The sequence below is a fragment of the Hylaeus anthracinus genome, unplaced genomic scaffold (genome assembly GCF_026225885.1).
Source record: "Hylaeus anthracinus isolate JK02 unplaced genomic scaffold, UHH_iyHylAnth1.0_haploid 2, whole genome shotgun sequence".
NCBI classification, from domain to species: Eukaryota; Metazoa; Arthropoda; class Insecta; order Hymenoptera; family Colletidae; genus Hylaeus; species Hylaeus anthracinus.
Window position 1 is genome coordinate 5,963,108 of NW_026534838.1, and position 23,611 is coordinate 5,986,718.

Here is a 23,611-nt window from a genome sequence, read left to right on the forward strand (position 1 = left end):
GTGCTAAGAAATCGATTACGTTCTTCTTAGGTCAGGACTGGGAAAAAATAAATCGTCGTTTTTGTTCACCAATCTCGAAGCAGCCTCCTTAGATCTTTATCGCGACGTATGGGCACGATAGTAGTAACTTAATTAAGTAGATTTACTACGATGTAACGTTAACGAGTAAAGAAAGAGTAAAGAATTATAAAAATAATTAAATAAAACGATATCATAACGTCTAGCTTGTTAAGGTGCGACTTTACCCCCCCTTAGGTCTAAATAGATTTTTTATAATGTACCATCGGAAGTGGTAGAGGATCTTCGGTGTGAAACGGACTGCCGGAACACGTTCGCGTATGTTGCAAAATGGAAAGCGGTTTTCGAACACGGGCGAGATATATTATTCATTCCTGTATAGTTTATATACGGTAATTTATGTCGTTGTGAGAGGACAATATTTTGAAGTTTGATGGGTGAGAATGGGCGACGAGAGCTTGAACACGGTGACACGTTTAGGCGAATTAATATTATATATAAATAACAGTTTGGGAACGATAGCTTGCTTGTAAACAACTTGTTTAACGTAATTATGGACTTGACGAGCTGGAATATCGAATGTTTCCTGTTTTCAGGTATTTGGGCTAATGAATAGAGTGATAACATTTTCTTTTTTTTTTTTTAAATAATTGAATCGAGAAATATACGTTCTTCTTTTATTTCATTTTTATTTCATTATTTTGTTATCAATAGAATTGATATGAAAGTATCTCAAGGCTATAATTATATTAAATGTAATACTAAATGTTACGAGAACAATCTATGACAGAGAAGGGACGCGCGATCGTTGATCGTCAATTGATCGGGCCAGTTTTTGAGTGTTGATCGTGTGATATTCGAAGAATTTAGCGATTCGCGTCGTACGTTGAGTAATTTAACGATAGTGATGGGACTGATCAATACTTTCTTACAATCGACAAGTTTTACATAAATTGTTTACTCGTGGAATAACTTCCGGGAACGAGACACTGAGAAACATGCACAGAATAATATAAAAGTTCGTTAATTAATGCTTCACAGGCATTGTTTTCAGTTGCAATATATTATTCGCTGTGCATTCCACATCTCCAGATTGCAGAATCGTAACTATATTAATTAATTAAATAAAAACGGGCGCAGTCCAGATAACCAGCACGTACACCTTTAACTAATTACGGAATAATTAATGAAGAGTATTCTTGAATTGATTACGGGATACGAATGAACATGAATTTAATAGAGAAGATACTTTACCTAATTACGAAATATATGTGAACGTAATAAAACGTATGCATACACGTTCGGACTGTAATCGTGTTTATTTCATTCTTACCGTTCTACGTGCGCCATCTGGATCCTTTTTAACGATAATATTAATTACTTCATTGTGGGATGCATTTTAAAGAGTCAATACACGTTTCTGTAGATACCATTCAAGCATCGATTTTATTCGATACCCATTCGCTCGACGCAGTAATACTTTACTGCTACGAATCGACGCTAATCGAAAAGTATTACTCCCATCACTATTTAATAATGTTGGAAACAAGGGAGACGTTAACGGCGAAGTTTCATTAAGTCTTTATCGTAAACTTTTTTTCTCGATCCTTCGAGACTCATTCCTTTCGAATGGCCACCGTTCGGTCGACCCTAGTTCGACTCGTATCGCAACGTCGACGTTCCAAGCAGAGACAGACAGAATTTCATTCGAATAACGAATGACGAATGAATACTTTATACGCTCTTTATTCGGTTGAATAGCTACTTAATAAGCATCTGGGTGTTATTGAAATCGTAACTAGCGTTGAACATTAAATGAAGCGTTAAAATTTGATAACGTTTTGTTAATTATTCCAACGGTTTATTCCGAAAGGAATTTTGTCCGACCTCTGTTTCGAAATAATCGACGCGTTCGTTCGACGTGAAAAAGCACGAACGAAGGGCTAGTAGATGAACCGACACGCGCTGGTTTAATCGCTGGTCAAACAGAAAGATATCGAGATAATGTTATTACACACGTTAGATAATCGATATCCGCGACAGTTACGGAATGTTGCACATTTATAGGTAAGGTCTAGATCGCATTGTACATAAAATCCATAATCGATAATGTATCATGTTATAGAGGAACGTCAGCACGAATCAAAGAGACAGAGACAAAAGAAAATGCGACGAGAAGCGAGTACGGAATATTATTACTGTAAAAATATTCATCGACGTGAATACTGTTTCAATAAATGTAATGATGATATAAAACGTGTTCGTGTTTGTTGCAACCCCGCATCGTTGACTTTTCCACAATTTTCCTAAAATTTAGAAATCGATAAAATATAATCACTATGTGTTACGTAAACTATCATAATATTTTTTATTATAATATCTGCTTAGTATTGGCTCGTCCCGAAAACCATCGAAATAACAAGGAGTCTGTATTCAATGATTTTTTTTTCTTTATTTTTCTTTCGGTTGGACGGAGGAACCGATGAATTTTTTTCCGTTTGCGATTCTTATCGAAGTTACCTCGATATGCAAATTAGTCGAGCGTTTGCTAGTCGATCGTTGCAATTTTCTCACCGTGTCCAAATGGAAACGAGTTTGTTGTTTGCGCGGCCGGCGCGTTGCAAACGCTCTCGAAGCTGCGCAAACAATTTGAAATAATAGAAAGAATCGAACAATGGTCAACGTGTTGCAACTCCGGTTATATTTTTAAAAAAATATTGCGAACTTTCGGACGGATTTTTGGTTGGATATCGTATTTCTCGTCGAAACTCGAAGCGAAAGAAACTGGTTTCTGCTTTAAGTTTGGAAAATAATCGTATTTGCTTTGCTTTAAAATGTGTTTAACATTTGTGTTCTAAAATGTATCTATATGTATTCTAGCCATAGAAGTCTATTAAATTAGACTAAATTAAATGACAGGTTTGATATTTTTAAATAAATATTTCATTATTAATACATGCAAGTGTAAAATTTATTTATGTATGTATATTTATAAAGAAACGTTTATTTGAAAATGTCAAACCTATCATTAAATTCAAACGGATTTCTTTAATAGAAGGTACGAATATTTCTGGGACTTACTGTATATGCATACATGAGTCATAATATAATTAAAATAAATTCAGAATGTCTAACAATAATTAATAAATACTATTTACCATTAAACATATATTTTAGAAAGTTAAAGCATGTTCTTATTTCTTGTTTATGTTTCTCTGTAAATTTGTCTTCTTTCCAAACAAGATATAATTTTCTATACGCGTTTCTTGTAATTTTCTCTCTTCCTCATTCTTTATGAAATCACATACCACCTAACGGAGAAATCCACGAGAATAACGTTGCAGCCATTCGGAAAATAGCGGAACGACGTCGATCCAAAAATTCGATCGGCCGATTCATCACCGGCGAGGACACCGCGACCGCAAGAAATATCGCTTAATCTCGCGCCCGTCAAATTCTGCTCAGGACATTTTCAGATTCAATCTCTCAAGCCTTCGTTTGCCCCCGCGAAAAAAGATACAGCGGGATAATACGCTTACGACAAAACGCCATTACGTCATATTTCCCCAGACGCCGGAGTAATCAATTTCGTCTGTCGCCGAAAAAACAATCGACCGTTCCCGAAGTGTCTCCCGACATCATCCGCGGCTCGAACATCGACATCCAGCTCCCAGGTACTCCAGGACTCGGTGCAATCATTCGACGCGATCCCGTCGAGTCCAACGAAAAAGAAGGAGTCTGCGCAACGTTGTCCCGTTTTCCAGACCCTTGTATTCTCCGCCGAAACTCGCCTCCCTGTCTTCCGTTCCTCCCGTTGTCCCTCGGCGTCCTTCTCCTCCCTCATCCCTTGGCAATTTCTTTCGTCCATTTTTCACTTCCTCTGTCTCCTCGGCCGCGTCCCATGGAGAATAGTCTCCGTGTCAGCCATTCGAGATTTTAGGTTTAGGGAGATGGATTCTGTCGACGTACTGGCTACCTCGATTAATCAGTGTTGTTCGGCTCGAGAAAGTGGCAGATTCAAATTCGAATCGGCAAGCTCATTGTTTCCAAGATCTCTTGGAAAAGGAATGCAGGTGGAATTCATTTTTGGAATTTGTCTTTGGGTTGACATTGATTTTTGGTGTAGGTATTAGGTTGCCTCGAAAGTTTATTTAATTTTAAATGAGTAGCATGTATGTGCACGCAATGTTTTATGTTACATTATTCAATCGTATGCGATACATTCGTAGTCTGTTACTGTTAGCAATGCTACTATGTGATAAGGTTGGCTATTTATTATTAAGTAGTACGTACACAATATTTTGTTTGATTTTACTGTATCATTGTTATAGCATCGTAGGCATGATCCTCAATGCCTACGGATTCATATACACTCAAGTACCATTGCAATAAACTACATGCTTTCTAAGTTATATCATTTAAACCATTCGTTGCTAGACAAATTTACAGCATACAAGATTTAATACAGATGTGTAATGTAGGTTATTATTTTAATAACAAAAAATGATATTAAATTCATTATTTTATCAAGAAAATTTACGACCTACTTTCGCAATAGTTCGTGACTCAAGAGGCTATATAACTTATCCCTTAACAAATTGCAAATAATTTGAATTTAATTTGATCTCGCAATATTCGTGACTTCAATTTGTACAATCTCTAACGAAAAAATTTCTCCCCACTCCTCGCTCCGAATTCCAATCCAACCAAAAATTGTTCCCCACTCCAGGACCCAGAACTGCGTGGAACAAGGCGCGATTCTAACGACACAGCGACGCCATTAGACGGTGCTGATTTCGAGTGGCCGTGCCGCGTGCTAAGCCGCTATTATCCAGTCATCTGGCCGTCAGCGAGTCTCCGGAGGCGATTTCGGAAAAGCTGGCCTCTCGTTTCCGAAAATCGCCCGACAGCAGGTGGACCGGTTCGTTCATTAATTGTGACAGCGGCGAATCTGGAAACAGTCGTGTTCGCGGAGCGGATAGCCCCGAAAGCTTATCCCGCCGTTCGTTTTCCGTTAGAGCGTGTGCGTGGACGCGGTGCACTGGCACGAGGTAATTTCCACGCTCGCGAAACTGAACATCCATGGAGACAGAGGGAACGTCCACACGTGCCATGGCCGCGCACACACGCACGAGGAAACGAGAGAACGGAGGGGGAAAAAGCAAGAGAAATTGTTGGACAAGCTCGGGAGGCTCAATTTTACATATCCAGTCACAGCCCAGCTTATATGAAATATATTGGCAACGGGTCGTATGCTAACCGTCGTCTTTTAATAGTTCACGGTTGGCAAGCCCTTCGAACACTAGTTTTCACGATTTTGGACCGGGATAATCTCGCGAGATTGCGCGGCGAATGTTGGACGTGGATGGGAAAGTTCGGGTATTGGGAACGGTCTCTGGGGAGTGGGGTGCTTTATTGTATGGGGGTTTCGTCGATCGTGGAGGATACTTCAGTGGTGATCTTGGAGACTCGTTGATTATAGAAAGTGATTGTACGAACTGCTGTTTTAATTAAAATTTGAATGTTGGAGCTTTGTTAAGCTAAAGTTGGAGGTTGGGAGCTTTGTTAATATAAATTTGGAGGTTGAGAGCTTTGTTAAGCTGAATTTTGATGTTGGCAGCTTTGTTAACCTAATTTGGAGGTTGGGAGCTTTGTTAAGTTAAGTTTGACGGTTCGGAGCTCTGTTAAGCAAAATTTTGTTATTGAGGGATTTGTTAAGCTAAATTTGGAGATTGGGAGTTTTATTAAGCTAAATTTTGAGAGATCGGAAGCTTTGTTAAGCTAAATTTGGAGGTTGGGAGCTTTGTTAATTCTAAATTTTGATGTTGAGAGCTTTGTTAAGCAAAATTTTGATGTCTGGGGCTTTGTTGAGCTAAATTTTGAGAGATCGGGAGCTTTGTTAAGCTAAATTTGGAGGTTGGGAGCTTTGTTAAGCTAATTTTGGAGATTGGGAGCTTTGTTGAGCTGAATTTTGATGTTGGGAGCTTTGTTAATCTAAATTTGTAGGTCCCTAAAAATGATTGTACGTGGAATGGAGAACAACACCGAGGAAGCCTGCCAAGTCTTGGCCAGGCCATTCACGAGATTTCAATTTACGGAACGCCTAACGCATACATTAATCTCGAAGGTACGTCGGTACCCGAGTGGCGAAATGGAAAATTTCGGCGGCGGATCGATCACTCGAGTCACGGTCCGAGCTCCCCGTCGAACAGAGAATTATGCCGCCAATAAAGGGTACACGCCATCTTGGCCCGTTAACTCGCGATTCAGTTTTGCTGTAACGAACGGTCGGAACACTCGCGCCTACCCCTTCGGAGCGTCTGGCCCGCCAATCGCACGCGAAACGCCGGAATTGCTCTCGGCTATCGAAAAACAATTAAACCGGTAAAATATCGGCAAACAGTCCTCGATGGACGGCTGATATTTTACCGGGGAACCGGCGTCCCCTCTGTGCAACCCTTCGGCACCGGCTTACACGCGATGACCGACGCACTTAACCCACTTGCTTCCTCGTTAACCTCTGGGTAGTCAATTTTCACTTAACGGATAGTTACAAGTGTCGGGAGGGATAACAGCCCCGGAAACGATAGTATCGCACGTTTTCCTGGCAACTGTGCACACCAAAAATACGTAGTCATACTTTGACTTTGCCACGGACCTGCAAAAATGTTCGTTCGAACGAGTGTAAAAGATCAGTTATAATTAATTTCTAACTGTTATTTTCGATACAGTTATTCGAAACTAAAAATAATTTTGTTTGAAATAATAAATGTTTCGTAACGAAGTATTTTGTTATTTCTACTTTCAAATTCAACGTAATGAATGAATTCGTCGATCAAGTATGCAACAATATAAAATTATCGTCGATACAGTTATTTGAAAATAGATATAATATCGTTTCATTTTTTTCACATTAACGAAATGAAGAGTCCTGAAAATGGTACGCGACGATATAAAATTTTCATTGAAGGTCTGGCTGGCGATACACCCTGTGTATTCGCAGGAGCAATTTTTGACAAAATTACGCGCAGCCCGTGTCACGCCGGATTACTCTGGTAGATTGAATTTTTATCGAAATCGCATCACTTAGCGAAATTTGGCATCGGACGGCGGCTTTAAATCGGCCCAGTTTTTCGCCGTTGTTCGCTCGAACGGATCCATCGAATTGTAGAGTGCATCGAACGCCGCGAAGAGAGTGGGTCGCACGGACCTGTTTATTCGTTACAGTGAAATTGAATCGCGCGTCAACAAAGCAATATTACGAACACTTTTAAAAAGAAACACACTCACGCGGATTTTCTACGTCGATGACGAGACTGACGACGACGAGTGAATTTTATTTATAAGGGTGGGAAGTTATACAGGGTTTTCCAGAAGTGGTGTAGGAACCGGAAATGAGGGAAAGGGTAGCTGAGACGATTCTGAACGACAGTTTCCTTTGCAGAAATGTCGGATAGTGCTTCGTTTTTGAATTAATAACGAAAAACCACCGACCAATCACGGCGCTCGAACGCGCGAGAGGCTGACTCTCGTGGTTTTTCGTTTATAATCCAAAACGAAGCGCCATCCAACATTTTTGCAAAGGAAATTGTGGTTCAGGATCGTGTCAGCTACCTCCCAGTTCCGGTTCTTAGACTAATTCTGGGACACCCTGTATAACTCGACCTAACATACCAGTCTTGCAATTGATTATGTTTTACATTCATTTAATTCTTGCTTTACATTACTTTGCATTTGATGAGATACCTTTCTTCATAGGTACAGTCAGTCCCATGAGTATTCGTACCCAGTATGTGAATCGAAGAAAAATTTTTTTAAGTAAATGATAGGTTCAGCGTTCATAAATAAATACGTCATTACAAATATATCTTCAATAAACAGAAAGAGTACGAATACTTATAGGACTAACTGTACCATTCTTGCAATGCACAGCAACTCGAAGATTAAGTAAAGAAATTCATTAAAAAGAAATATACGATCGGTAATTTATCGAAAACACAATGGACGTCGTGTTATTCTTGCCGAGCTCGCGCGATCAAGCTGATCTTTAATTTGAGCCAGAATGGAAGACGGAAAGGTGGAAGATACGCGATATTTATTATCGCCGGACGATGCAGCTAACGAATGTATCCCGCGGGAGTGAAACGGCTGGACAATGCAGTTTTCCAATTTTCACCCTGTTACTCCCCCCCCCCCCCCACCCCCCCCTCCCCTGCACCCTCGAAACCATGCGAGCCTTCGTTCGACCTCTCCGGTCTACTAGTACTCCGTTCTCACCCTTTATCATCCGTAACCCGAACAATCATAAAGCACGTTGATTCACGGCCCGTCGTAAATTTAGCGTTATTTTATTCTTGCCCTGGCTGCGGTTAAACGGTTACTTCGAACGACTTCGAGTGCTATACATCCTGGCCTCCTACGGCTGGGATCGGAATCGAATCGATTCGCTGGCGCGGAATCGGAAAGATTTGATTTCGCTCGCAAGAACGGCAGCCATCGTTGAATCACAGGAAGAGATTTAATCTTTTAGAGAGAAGAATCATTGTTAATTGTATTTGGTTACATTAAGGGAATTACCTGCTTAATTAAGAATAAAAACTAATTATATATTTATTTGAATTTAATATAAAAAAAACGACATTACTTTCTGGTCCCCCTAATACGTGGTCATGTGATATTTTAATACCTCTTGTTGGTTTAACTTAATTTTATTTCGTTCGTACAAACTTAACCTAGTTACGTTAATTATAAATTGCAATTGTAGTGGATTTTAAGTTTACGTGTACTTACATAATAACTCATGTCAGTTTGATTTAATTCTCTCTTAATTGCAAATTAAAAATGTACTAACTCGAACCACTCGAACGACTACTCTTATCCAATGTAACATAAACTTTTGCAATTGCTATTTTCAAGAGTTCCTTGGGTTACAAAGTTTATTTAGTTCTCCAAAGACAAAACGCTTCGTTAACCAAACGAACCGGGTTTCGTAGGCTGAATGGAGTCAGACTGTTTAATTAACGATGGAATATCGATAACGATAGCCGAGGCGAAAAACAGAGAGGCATTTGCGGGAATTGAACGGAACCGCGGCTGCAATTAATTATCACTTGCCATTATTTTGCTTCGTCCAAGTTAAATCGGAAAGAATTTCGCTCGTCTCGGCGATTAAGGAGGTCATCTAATTTCGTATGCTAGGGAGAAGCACTTTCATATCATTTTTCCTCCACGATTGCCGGAGCTTCTACAAACCCAATACATTTATTTACACTTGCTGGAAGAAAACATACATAATATTTTTCGGGAAGAAATATTATCCAAGTTCATTATTCGAAATTAATTTATCGAACCGTAAATATTACTTTTAAACGAACAAAAATAGCGCACCTCGCCAATTAAATTATTTGAGAAATCATAAATCATAAATCATGACTTTGTCATTCGGGTCATTATTGGGGCATGCAAAGGGTCGTATGTGTTAGTACGCTTTGTGACTTCGTTAATACAATTTATACCCGCTCGCTAGAAAGTTCAACATTTTTATTTTTCAATCAAAAGTTCGATTATTGGAAATATTTTATCCCTCTTGTATTTCCGATAATTGATGTTTTTCTAGGATGGTCGATGCATGCATCTGCTCTTGCAAATATCCAATTTATAAAATTGTAAGGGGCAAAAGGAAGCAGTACCGTATACAACAATACGAAAACCAAATTAAAAACGCGGATGATCATTATCAACATTTTTACCCAGATTAATATGCGTTTCTACGTTTGTTTTGTGGGCTTTTCTATAAATAATCTGTTTACTTTCGTAAACTTTCAAAGAACTTCAGTGACATTCAGTTAAGTTACACCAATTTATATTGTAAAATATAATTGAATTTCAGGAAAATGTTGTATTAAATTTCCGATTTTTATTTTTGAAACTAAACATCGAATGAATATATTGTTTATATAAAATAGTTTCGTCTTGCCATCCTCTATAAGGAGATATTTTTTGAAAATCGATTGGACGCCCTTGGGGGTCCAGCTGACCGGCGTAGTTGTCACCCTTTGAAAAGGGTGACGGCCTGTAAAACTGAAACGAACAAAGTTACGTAACGTTCGACACGCACGTATCGATGGTGGCTTGGAACAAAACACTGCCGGCGATACGCTCGTTTCAGACCCCTTTTTTCTACTCGCACGCGATTCACCGAGTAGAGCGACCTTTCAATCCGTTCGACGCCTGTGAATCACGCACAGTTGGACAAAGTGATAGACTTTGAATCGAAATCGCAGATATCTTGAATGAGTTTAAGTAGACTCGTAATTCTTATCGAAGATTAAAGGTGAAGTGACAGAAAATAAGAAAAATATAGACAAAATGTTATTATATAACTCTAAAAAGTATCTTTGCACTGTATTATATAGAGTGTTCCAAAAATGTTGGAGGTCCTTGAAAAGAGTGGTTCGGGGGGGTGATTTGAAACAACTTTTTCCTTAGCGAAAATGTTGTCCGAGGTTTCGTTAAGGAAACGTTCACAGAAAACCGAGCGCCCGCAGTAGTATAGGTCACGCGCTAGTCAGCCGCAGTAGTATAGGTCACGCGCTAGTCACCCGCAGTAGTTTCCTATTAATATCTCCTTAACGAAGCCCTGGAGAACATTTTCGCTAAGGAAAAAGTTGTTTCAAATCATCTCCCGAACCACCCTTTTCCAACATTTTTGAGACAGCCTGTATAGAATTATAACTATAGACAAAATAAATAATTATACTTACAAATAATTATATTTATAAACAAACTGCCATCGTACACAATTCCTCCAAAAGACATCTTTTCACTGCACCACACAATTATTTATCTTTATCCTCCTGTGTCTGCTATGCTTATCGAATTACCAAAATAAAAATTCTTTTAGTATTTCGAAAATAATCCACAAAGGTATACGACTATATCAATGAAACATACTTGCACCGGTGGCTTTATTTGTATTCGTGTACCGAATAATGGTGAATTGATTGTTTAAATTTTGACCACGTTTCGAGAGTGCTGTCCCGCTGCACGCCGACTTATTTATAATTCATAACACATCGTGGTATTCGGGAGCACTGAAAATCTGCGAACTGTGAAACGTTTTCTCGAGCTTCGAGTCGACTGGATTCACCCTGCCCTACTACGCTTAGGGTCACGGGCTCGAATCTACCGTATCTCGATTCGAATATCGTTCTCTCCACCCCCTGTTCACGTCAACACTGATTTAAATTTACAGCGCGAGGAACGTAATTTGCGCTGCACGAGGGCACCGGATTGACACGCGGGTCTTGTACTTCCAATGGGTTCGTTTAGAAATATTGTGAAAAGTATAGCGCGCTAGAACCTAATTCTGAAATGGAAGAATTTTTATCTGGGGAATAATTCGAGTGACGAATAATAAGTAACGAATAATAAGATGGTCGACTGCTTTTCGAGTGTCATTTTAGAGGTGATTCTTCTTTTTATCTTTTATGTTTTTTATAGTCTTAATTTAGATTTACTCGAGACACTGTCTGAAAAATATGGAATTAAATTAAAAGTAGAAATAATTAATTTATTCAAATTGTAAAGTCAGTTGGGATTCTAAGCAGCGTATATGATAAAAGTTGAGTAAACACGTACCAAAACAGGACAAACTATTTATTTATTATATTCATTTATTGAATAACTCGGTCACTATATTAGAAACAGAAATTACAACTTTTCAAAGGAGAAAATAAATTATAATACATTGTTAGTTCTTCGTGGATGGCTTCGGTACATTGTTTCGGTACTTGTACTTTGTCGTAGATATCGTTACAGTATATATATAAAGTTTGCTTAAAATACCTCAAATCGTCACAAAGATATCATAACAATAAATAACTATCCTAGAATTGTCATAAATTGTGCGTGCGGATGTTTATGCATATTCACATTTTCGCACGTAAAGAAAGTGAATTGAAACTTAAACGTAACTATTATTCATACTTCATTTCTGCAAACAATTTTAAGAAGAAAATTCAATAAAAATTTAATCGGATCAGTTAAATTTCCATGGATTTAGATGCATGTAATAATTTCACTCTTATCTGCGTTGATATTCTCGTTTAATTATTGTAAGAGTATTGTTACACGCGCAGCGTACGAAAAGAAATGACGATCGCCGACCGTTGCGTTAGAAGGCATTCGTTTTTCGGACGCGAAATAAAGATCACGCGGATCGAAGTACTACGACGTTTTTATTTCTTTCCTTACGTCCTGGTTACGTTACGTTATCGATATAAATTCGTTATTTTTTCATAAAGCGAATGCATAAACATCCTCGTTCTAGTGATTATCGTTCTAATTGGTACCGCTTAATTATTTACAACCCTGCAACGCTCCACGCGTAGTCGCGGAAGAGCCCTTCTACACGGGGCTCCGCGAACGTAATTATGACTGAAAGATTTCATTAATGCTGGCGTTCCTTAGCGCGCAAGACGCATCGACCGGCGCCGAGGCGCTGGATATCAAATAATCTTCACATTCTTTGACGTCAGGCACGGCCACTTTAATCCTACTCGGTTCAAGGGGGACGCTCAAAGAAGCGCCGTGAATCGCAACGGTGAATTGAAAAGGACGTTCCGGCGCGTTGAGATGAAACGCAGCATTGCGGGGTCACTTACTGAATTATTTACGGAAAAAATACATTCACCGACGACGAAGACGCGGCCGCCTTTATAGCGGCCACTTTTCCGACGAATTGACTCTCAATTGCATCATTACACCCCCTCTGGTACCGCGTTCCTTAATAATTTTACGCGAGGACGCCGAGCAGAATATCTCGAGTGTGCTGTGGATGATATTAGTTATAAAAAAAAGTAAATATAAGACACAGATTATTGAAAAGTTTTGGCGGAGAATATGGTGGATGTGTACAATGTGAAATTGTCAGAGAACGAAGAGTTTGTATTGTGTTAGGTGTTGGAATTAATTCTATGTATTTTCGAGGTAAACTTTACATTTATTTATAAAGGTAGATCATGTAATTTTTAATCTTCCATCAGTCACGAGAGAGAAGATATAATTTTAAAACCGAATGTCGAAACAGAATATTCAACAACTATTTTTGTTCATACTAGAATCATAAATGACAGAAGCCCAGAATTAACTTCTGCATCTAACCAAATTATTCTACGTTAAATTGTTCGAACATCCTCGAAACTAAAAGTACCGGTATGAGCCTATATACCCGAAGAAGATAACAAGTAAATGTGAGGTAGGTGTCATTAATACAGAGTGGTTCATCAAATTTTGTGATATCTCCAGGGGCGAATCTATTACACGAAAGCGATAAGTAAAGTTTTTCACTTCGTTAACGTTTCAATAATTCCGGCATCGAAACGTGACCATTATTGATTTCAACAGTCATATTCTACTTCCGGCCGAACGCAGCCAGACCGAATATTAATAACCGGCTAAATTACTCGATATTATCCAGGAAAGGAAATGTTGTTCCAGTGCAAACATTATTTTAACGCTTCCTGATACATCGTTTTTCGATTTATTTTGCGCCACGCAAATGAACCGAGCTCGATTGCCACTCGTACTCGTCGAATATTAATTGCAGAAAGGCTCGAGTCATATGTGGGTTACTACAGATGCCATCGACAATTTCCATGAAACGAAAAGACTTCCACGTTTAATTTACTGATGTAAAATAATTTTATTCGAGTACACGGTAATAAAATTCTTTAATTATATTTCCACAACCATTCGTTCTCAGTCAAATTTTACTTTTATTAAATAATTAAAAAAATTTCTGATAGAAAACGTTTCTAATTGAAAGCATAAACTATGCTAATATTAATTCAAAGAAGAAAGAAGGTTTAAAGAGAAATTAAACAGAGGTACAACACTACGATCGAAACTTGACCCAGCGAGGAGACGATTAGAAAGCAATTCAAGGTTCACATATAAGCCGTTCATTGCACAAAGATATTAACTCCGTAATATTCTCCTTGGAACGTGTCTCAGAGTATTATTTATTTATAAAAAAGCCGTTTGTTTTTCCAGGGACAGCAAAGTTTTGGATGCTCCGGGAACAAAGTGCTGTATTTCGGCGAATTTCGTCGCTCGGGCTTTGCAAAAACTGATTAGCTTCATAAAAAAAAAAAGTTGAGAAATGCGACGAAATAATGTACATTGCTTTTCATAAAATTCTCTTTACAATATAAATCCAAATAAATATTATAAAATGCATAAATACAGATGTATCTTTCACCCAACGGTGTATGAAATTGATAAAAAAGAATAGCCAAGAAATAATCGTCAGTGACGTTAATATTTTTATGCGACTGTTGGAGTAAATCGATTTCTGCAATGAACGGCTCACGCGTGCAACGATCCCTGAAGAAATTCATCGCCGCACTCTTCCTAAAATTAAAGTCCAAATAAAACCGCGTCACCTCTCGAACGCGCTGGTCCCGCGACGTTGCGCTCTCGTCAATAATGTCTACAGTGTCTAGCTTACAATCTAGTCGTGCTTGGTCGAATTTGTAGGTACTTCCTCGGCCTGGCCTCTCTGTCTCGTCCGGAACGGGAGAACAGAGAAGCGAGCGTGAAATACTGTCGGGGTGTGGCGCTATTGCAGGAAAGTTTGGCTGTTTCGCGCGAGTATTAGAAACCACGAGAACGGAAGTAGGAGCCCGGGCCAGTGGCTGACGTCGCATCCGGAAGAGACGTATCCGGCGTCACGTTGCATGGCTTCCGTACGTTCTCCTGAAACAGAAATAAAACTCTCTCAGTTTTAGTCAGGGTCTCTCTCTCTCTCTCTCTCTCTCTCTCTCTCTCTCTCTCTCTCTCTCGCAGTCTCGCCGCGGGACGAACAATCGCCGATTTATGAACGCGTTCCCCCGCGATTCCGTGGTACCGGGTCCGTAGTATCGGCGCTCAAGGAAAGAATAATGAGACCGCGGCAGTCGTAAATCAACGTCTCGCGGGGGACTGTCGGATTATAGGTTTTTCTGCGTTAACGGGCTCAGTGCCGGCGAAAGGTCTTCATTAATTACCACGCTCTTTACCGCGGGACCCTGGACGCCTTTTTATACCGCTGAGGTGGCTAACGCGATTGTTCCGGGGACACGTGACTCCTTGAAATACCTGAGCCGCGACCCTGTCTCGTGAATTAGGTATTCGATGGACTGCGACTTCATCTTGCGATGTATTCTTTATAATCTAGCATTGGGTTATTTTGAAATTGGGTTATTGTCGCTGATAGAATTAAAAGACTGAAAGGATGCTTCAGTTGATTGCTTAGACCAGGGATTTTTGAACTTGGTTCATTCACGAACCCATTTATGATTGTGATCTTTTTCGCGATCAAAGATATATTAAATGAAGATATGTAAATATTTTGTGATGATTTGTAAGTGAAAGTTAAATGGTTTTGATTGTAGCATAACGTGCAACTAATTTCATGCATTTTCCTGCATAAAACTGCAACTGCACTTTTTTTTAAATGGAAACCTATATTTCTGACGACACAGATCGATACAGTTTCTTGTGCTCTACAGAAAAGTACTAACATGCTTCTGTCCTATACTTGTTCGTTAGGAAGTTATTGATGGTAAAAGTTATCCAAACTTTTTTGTCCCTGTATATACATATGAAAAAATATAGTTTCAGAATTTGTCTAAAAATTGTACAATCGTATTTATTATAGTTACAAAAATTATATACCATTTTGCATTTTTATATTGCATTTTTTGCAATAACATAAATAAAAGAGAATATTGAATATTTTACGCTAAACTGCTTTAGAAAAATTCATAATAGAATTCTATAAGCGTTGATCCAATAAAAGAATGAAATATGTAGCCACTGTCTATTTTTAATACTATCTAGCATTTATTTTATTAAACAGTTTTAAATAGTCATAATATTCATACTTTAAATTCAAAAACGTTCCTTCCTGAGAGCTTTTAACGATTCCATCAACGATTGTCCACAAAGACCAAGGTGCAGCAGCTGCTCGACCGAAAATATTGAATTTCGAACGGGCAGAAATTTGTGTCTTTGGTATTCAAAGACGTTCTAGCCGCCATAACGCGCGATAAAGATGTTGCACGTTCGCCGTAAATGTAAAGAACGTGCTGCGACCAGATGGCGTCGGACACGTGTAAGCGTCCTCGGTTATGCTTACCAGAAGTCCCTCGACGTTGCCAAAATCTATTTCATAAAACGTTGGGCCGCGTGCGTAGCCTCGTGCGGTTTCACACCGTCGTCGGTCGGTCGGTGATATTAAATCGCTCGGATATGCTCGCACAAACTCTTTGAACCAAACGCGGGTGTTGAAACATTTCGGAATTAAAAGGTCACGATCTGATGGCGGATGAAATTATTAGAGGTATGAATGTGAAATTCTCTTGGTAAAACAGTGGACAAAACGAAAGGATCTTTATTGCATGTATGTTCTTGTTGATTGTTGTTGCAAAAAATTCTGATGCACGGTTGAATTTTGATATGTACAATATTCTTGCCAAAAGGAACTATGAGCATTTATAAAAAGAACTTCAGTTTTACTGTATTCTTTTTTTTTTTAATAAGATATTAAATCCACTGTGTTATCACAGTAATTTATTAAAATATATTGAGGGTTTTTCTATACAAAATGAAATTCTTCGAATGTACATGTAGTATGTTTATTGAATATAGGTACCATTTTGTTCCACAATTTTTCAATCTTTTAAGGTATGTACACATGTCATTTATATTGAATTAAATTTCAAATATATTCAAACCTGTAGCACTTATCAAAAATCGACATGGACTATCCAGACAACCCAATACAACCCAATAAAACAAAAAGTTAAAAAATGCGATGAAATAGTCTCTGAAATAAATTATTCAATGCCTAAAAAAATTGTATCGTTTAAAATGGTGTTAATATTTATTATTCTATTATATATGTAAAAAGATATGACTTCACCAACTGCTTTGCCACTTAAATTTAATATTTTTCAAACAGTTAATTTATAGTAACACAAAGTGTTCCTTGATAATATTCCAGAACAATTTCAGAATCCGGACTTGACCCCTAGCAAAACCGATTCGAGCCATTTGCGTGGTTGAAAATCTGCGAGCACATTACCGGGTAACGGAAGAGGCCAGCGGACCACTGGAATGCATTCTCATGGGTTTTAAAAGCATTCGAATACACGCGTTCGGATGGAATCCGTTTCGTTTGGAAATTAGAAGCCGGTCGAGGTTCTCGTTCTACGGACGATGGTTAATTGGAAACGCGTGTGATTCGATATCGCGAAGGAAAGAAATTCAAGGGGATTTCTCGTTTCGTAAACCGACGCGAAAGCGAACGGGGGGATGGATTCCCAGGATTTTCGCGTTCGCCGGGAGAAATATATCGGCGCGTTTCCGCGAGTCGTCGATGGGCTGGATACGGAAAGTGGTTAAAGTCGTTAACGACGTGGAAGCATCGGCCGAAAACTGCTGGCTATTTGCAGTTCGCTCGTCTTAGCGGCGCTTTACGGCCACCAGCTGTACTCGACTTTTCAGAAGAACCGCCGCCGACGGGTGCTGTATTTTCTGAAATTACTTCTACATCGATTTCTTCTCCGATTACCCGGTGCTGATTTCGTAATAGCGGAAATACGAGCGACTCGTATGGACCAACTGTGTTGGTCTATGTACATTAGAAACTGATGAATTCAATCGTTCGTGGTTGCAGATTCTTTTCACTTTCCAGATTCTTCCACTTTCCTTTGAATAGAATAGAAGATATTGTTAGCCATCAGAGTTGTAGCACTTTAGGGGTAGTTTGGGGTACTTTATGTTTAGAACTGTGAAGTTTATGGAATTCTGAGAAGTCGTATAATTTATAATTATAATAAGAAAATAAGAAAAGTCGACTGATGCTTCATCGCAACAAAATTTATCTTCCATCTGTGCCCCCTACGATTTAAAAATTGTTTGTATTGATTTCCCAATAAAATTTTGACTAAAACACTTAAAACGACATCAACTCATTATTTTCTGGATTTTTTCATTATTATTGGTTAGAAGTTTTTTCTGCAAAAAGTACAGAACGCCTGTTACGTCCTTAAACAACAAGAAAAATTTGAAAATATTTCTATCTGTGGAACGTCCTGTTTTATCTCATGTAGAGGAGTTTCCTAATATTTCTGTAACCGTTACTTTGGCTGTTCACTAAAGGCTCTTCGTGGCAGTGGGAAATTTCCAGTTTCTGCCGTTAATTATGCTTCCCTATTTCCGAACGATTAAGCGCTCAACTTTGCCGCGCCGCTACTTTTAAAACTTTAAATTGAAGCGCGTCCCGTCGATGACGCAATTACGGATTGCATCGTTTAATTAAACGTAATCGAATGGGCGTCCTGCAAGGATTATTCAGCGAACGAAAAAAACGACGTATGAAAGTTGCAAATTATTGCTGTTGTAAATATAGAGCGCCGCGAAATAACTGAGATAGGGTTTATTTATGGTTTATTTATTTACGAAGAAATAAATCACGTGGAACATAATTTTATTTTATGAGGTTCGGTTATCGACTAAAGAAAATTTTGAGAATACTAATAAATTGAATTATTTAACAAATTGTAGGAAAAATTTGTTCATGATATATTACTTAATGGAGTTAGTCTGTAGATGTAAGTGTTTTACATTTGTTGTCAAAACTATTCTCGTTATGTGACTGATTCCAACAATAGAATTATTCAAATATTAATGAAATATTCATCTTATGTGGTCATAGATAAATTATCATATTAACAGATTAATATGTAGTATATGCGTATATGTTACCTAGCCTTGTTGTATAATTCAACCCCACTTAATATACATATATGAACATATACTTATTTTCATTTTAATATTTTTATCTCTCCCTTTCAAGAATTTCATAAACTAAAAGATTTCTTCAAAAGGGTCTCCAGTATATTATATAATAAATAAATTGTACTCAATTATAATTCCATCTAAACTAAATATTTCAATATATTCTACTCCATTTATGTGTCCTTAAAAGAAAAGATATCAAAGCCTCTTTCAGAAACCCTTTACAATTCATACACTTTTAAAAAGAATTATTCCAAAGTACCGCCAAAGTTCTTAGCGCACATGCCTCGCGCAGGCGCGAATTCATCCAAGTATAGCAATCCCCGGAAACCCGTGATCTAGATGGCATCTAGGTGGTACACACGCGAAGAGCATGCGTGAAATTCCCATCGTTAATACAAGCGTGAGGCGGCGTGGGGACGAAACACGAGCAGCGTAAATCTTTGCCAACTTGATTTGGTTCACGGTAGATCGAACGGTGGCACCCGGAGCCTACGGCTTGCGGTTTACAGAATTTCCTCGGAATTCGAGGAGTCTGTTCCTACTTGGCGCCCCGTGGCCGGAAGATCACGACGGATTCCGGACATCAGCGCGCGATCCACTCTCGTCCTTTGTCCAGGATGGGTATCAAGGGTAGTTAATTGGCTGCCGGGATAGGGCACGGTCAATTGACCGTTTAATTAGAGTGGCAGGGCTGCCACGGATTTTCGTACGGCGTTGCTTGGCATTAATCGACGATCTACGTACGAGAACGAGTATTCGTCAATGACATCGCTGGAAGGCTTAGGTTTCTTTTTTGGACGAACGATGAAGCACTCTATCGAAAAAAGAAAGAAGTATGTCAATCTTTTGTGGATGACGTGGAGTGTACGAGATTAATTTAGGGTCAGTTAATTGCTGTCAGTTCAAGACAGAGATTACAATATAGGAGATTAGTTATCAGAAATATTTTCTTAAGATTATATCAGGGTGAACCAAAGGTTCGTAAATTTTGTATGTTGTTTCAGTTTGAGCAATTTCTTGTAGTCGTTAATATTACTTTATGTGCAAGTGTTATATATGATTTTGTAGCTTTTGAAAAGCTCTTTCGTATTAAATTATTAGCTACATTCATTCATTAATTTTTTTTCGTGTTAGTAAAATCATGGAAAATTTTGTCGTACGAAGGGGTTGAAACATGATCGAATACGCTTCAAGTAGCTGTCTAATTTTGTACTGTCTGTCTTTACTATCTGTCTAATGATAATAATTCGCTCTCAAAGTTCAGAATAATTTCTTGAACGTTCATCAAAAGTAACGAACCACGCCTGCAGTCAAATATCAAAGCCTGTATCGCCGATGCCAGGGGATCCACGAGTCGGTAATATTTCATTGGAATTTCTATTACGCTCTCAAATGAAATCCTCGTGTGAAGTTCCACCCGGCTCCCGAAGTAAGACGTCCGGACATCTCCGTGATAAGTCTCAACATTATTTTCCGTGCGACGAGTTCCCTGGTGCTCCAATATGTCGCCGTCCCGAGAGATTCATGGCAGCTCGTGAGATTTTTAAATGTACAGAGAGCTCCACAAGAAACAGACCGCCCATAAAATCTTCGCCGCTTTAAACAACGGGAAGAAATATGATTTGAAAATCTGTATTAGCTGGAGAAGGACGAATCGTGGCAATATTTACCTAGGAGACGCGTATTGGACTGCAGACTGCGTTTACGGAGAATGCGAACTTTCAGACATAAAAACTTCAGTTTATTTTATTTTGATACGAATCGAAAGCTTGGAATATTATTCCAAAGAATGAAGTTGATTTTCAAATCATTTGGATAGGTTCAACTATCGTCACTGCATTGTATGTGAAGCTGTTCTTGGTTTTGTGTAATCAAGGCTCCTGTTATTTCATCCAGCGAAGATATTAAAGGTGGCTTGTTTCCAGTGGAACACCCTGTATATGCTCACTCTGAGCAGGACACGGCAGGAAGTTTGTAGGTAGCTTAACACCTAACGACTCCCCGAGCTGCCGTTTATACGGCTCCAAATTTCATTTCTTCCCCTCTCTTTTTCTCCCCGTGCCCCTTTCCCGTCGCTTTGCCACGTTTAAACTCGGCTTCCAGTGATATTATTAAATTTCAGACTCGAAATATCTGCACGAATCGCAGTCAGAGAATACATTTTCTTTCCTTCTCCCTTTGTCTTCTTGTTATTAAAAAATTCACGGGACGCTACTGTGAAACGGGAACGAAGCTCAGCTGCGCGATGAACCTTCACTATCGATCTATATCTGCGAGAGAAGAGATCACTTGCAGGATTCTTTCTTTAATTATTTCTGCGTAATACATTTCAAGTTTGCTACGTATTTGTTATACTTTATTCTTTCTCTGTAGATGTTTATTTTACGAATAACATTAGCTAGAGTAACATGCAAGGTAAAATTGTTTGTTGTATGATGAACACTTGTATACAGGGTGTCTCGGGATTAGTGTCACAACCGGAAATGGGGGGTAGCTGAGAAGATTCTGAACCACTTTGTCCTTTGTAGAAATATTGGATGGTGCCTCGTTTTTGAATTATCAAGGAAAAACCACTGACCAATCCTGGCTCTCGCCTATGTTCTCGCGGCTGAGCGCGCGCTACTCAGGCGCTGTGATTGGTCGACGGTTTTTCCTTAATAATTCAAAAACGAAGCTCAACTTGACATTTTTGCAAAGGAAATTGTTGTTCAGAATCGTCTCAACTACCCTTTCCTCCATTTCCGGCTCTTACAATAAACCTGAGACGTCCTGTATAGTTGAAGTATTACATTCTAATATTTAAAAATGTATCGTTCTGTATTTTAAATATAACGTTGCCAAAACTAGTATGGCAATATTCAGTACGAGTCACTTGGCAAGTCGCGTTGGAGTTTTTTCTAGTTTTCAAGAACATAATACCATCCGATTGGAAGGATTCGTCGAGGTTCGAGTATCGATCGTTCTAATGACTCGCAAAGCATTGCCAGGCTGCGACGAAGTAGCGCTTCAAGAACGATCGACTGCTGGAGAACGCGGGACAGGGGTGGGATTTCCAAGAGCACCTACGGGAAACTAGAGGAACTGGAGTGCCACTCGCGCAACTTTCGGAGCTTGTAGGTCGTTCGCGAACCCGAGTTGGTCGTAACCCAAACACTTCCCCGCGACAACAGGAGAATCTTCCACATCGACACGTCGATCCGTTGGAATAAAAGTTCACCGACCAATTCCTTCGACACGGCGATCCGATGAATCCTGATAATCACTGTCCTTACGGTCGCGAACAAAATAAAATTTAAATTGGCATTTATACATATAGCTATACATTTTATTTTATCGTTGGTACCACTAATATATTCTGAGATATCAATTATTTCATTTATACAATTTCATTTTCAGCTCTAATTGGTATTTGTACATATAGCTACATGAGTAACAGTAACTTCCATGTAAAACATTTTATTTTACTGTTACTACCACTGATATATCCTGAAAGATTCATCATTTTATTTATACAACTGCATTTTCAGCTATAAAGAGCTCTAAAAAGTGTCAGCAAATGTACACAAAACTCTTTAATCCCATATTCACCGAATCCTGATTGGAACACGAAGCTTCCCACAAAGAACTCTAGAAGCCAGAGCTCCAAAAAATATACACAAAAATCCTTAATCCCCGCAACAACGATAAAGTCATACCTCCGTCATAAACTCGAGTCGCTATACAAATCCTGAAATGTTTCAAAAATTACTCTCATCTTTTCCTAATCAAAATAACGCCTCAAGTAGTACTCAATGCTCAAAGTAGCGACAAAATCACGTCCCTGATAAAGCCACAGTCAATTTACCTATCCTGACCAGACGTTATCACCTTTCCTTAATCGACCAGAAAAACAGTGATTAATAACACACGGTGCACGGAAGACGGAACAACGAACGTTCGGCATTACGAACGGAAGAACAACGAGAATAATCGCGAATCGATTAGCGACGGTAATGGTCGCCAGGGTAATTCGCAGCGAATAAAGGTTTCGTCCCAGTGGATCGTTCAAACGCCACGAAAACGGCACGGAGTGGCCCTAATAATTTTCCTTAATCGCTGCATTATATATTTTAATTCGTAGCGTCTGATAGCACCGCGCGTTGATCTACAGTTCTTTGGTAAGCTCGGTAGGCTGGCTTACCGGGAGCACTTATGGCTGATTTATGCGATCCATTACCGCTACCACTACTGACCCAGTAAGGCTACCCGCCAACCACGGCGAACCAGATCAGCGCCGCTCTTAAGGCTGATTCGCGAGACCCGCCAAGCGTTGGCCTTAAACTGTCCCCGGCTTAGAGCCTTATTAAGGTCAACAATGGGACCCGAACAACCTCCGATGTCGATATCAATAACGCATAATGCGAAATTAGCGTTGCTACCTAATTTCCGCTGGGCTGGCTTCGGGAAAATTTCGGGGATGACAAATGCGTTGGGGAGGGATTATGGGTGGAAATGGGGCGAGGGTTTCTTTTTTGGAAAAGGTATGTCACAGTGGATTGCTTATAGATAATTTAACTTTCTGTAGACTCGGGAATGGGAAACTTTTGGTAGCTTTGCTGGGGCTGAATTAAATTATTTTTTTGACATAATTTAAGGTTACTAATGATCGTTTTGATTTTTTGGGTAGAATATTAAAATTGCAGTCAATTCTTAATGATGGAATCGAATTCTTCAAGATATCAATGAAATATAACATGTTAAA

General features: G+C 39.0%; 1 protein-coding gene across 1 annotated transcript in view; it reads right to left on the reverse strand.

Annotated features, from left to right (window-relative positions):
- Positions 1-11,678: 11,678 nt before the first annotated feature.
- LOC128892902 (hemicentin-1-like) overlaps positions 11,679-23,611 on the reverse strand; it is a 159,386-nt gene continuing 147,453 nt past the window's right edge. The window contains exon 8 of the mRNA XM_054153541.1: positions 11,679-14,778. Coding sequence (XP_054009516.1) covers positions 14,642-14,778 — 137 coding nt within the window. The 3' untranslated portion in view covers positions 11,679-14,641. The remainder of the gene's footprint in view (positions 14,779-23,611) is intronic.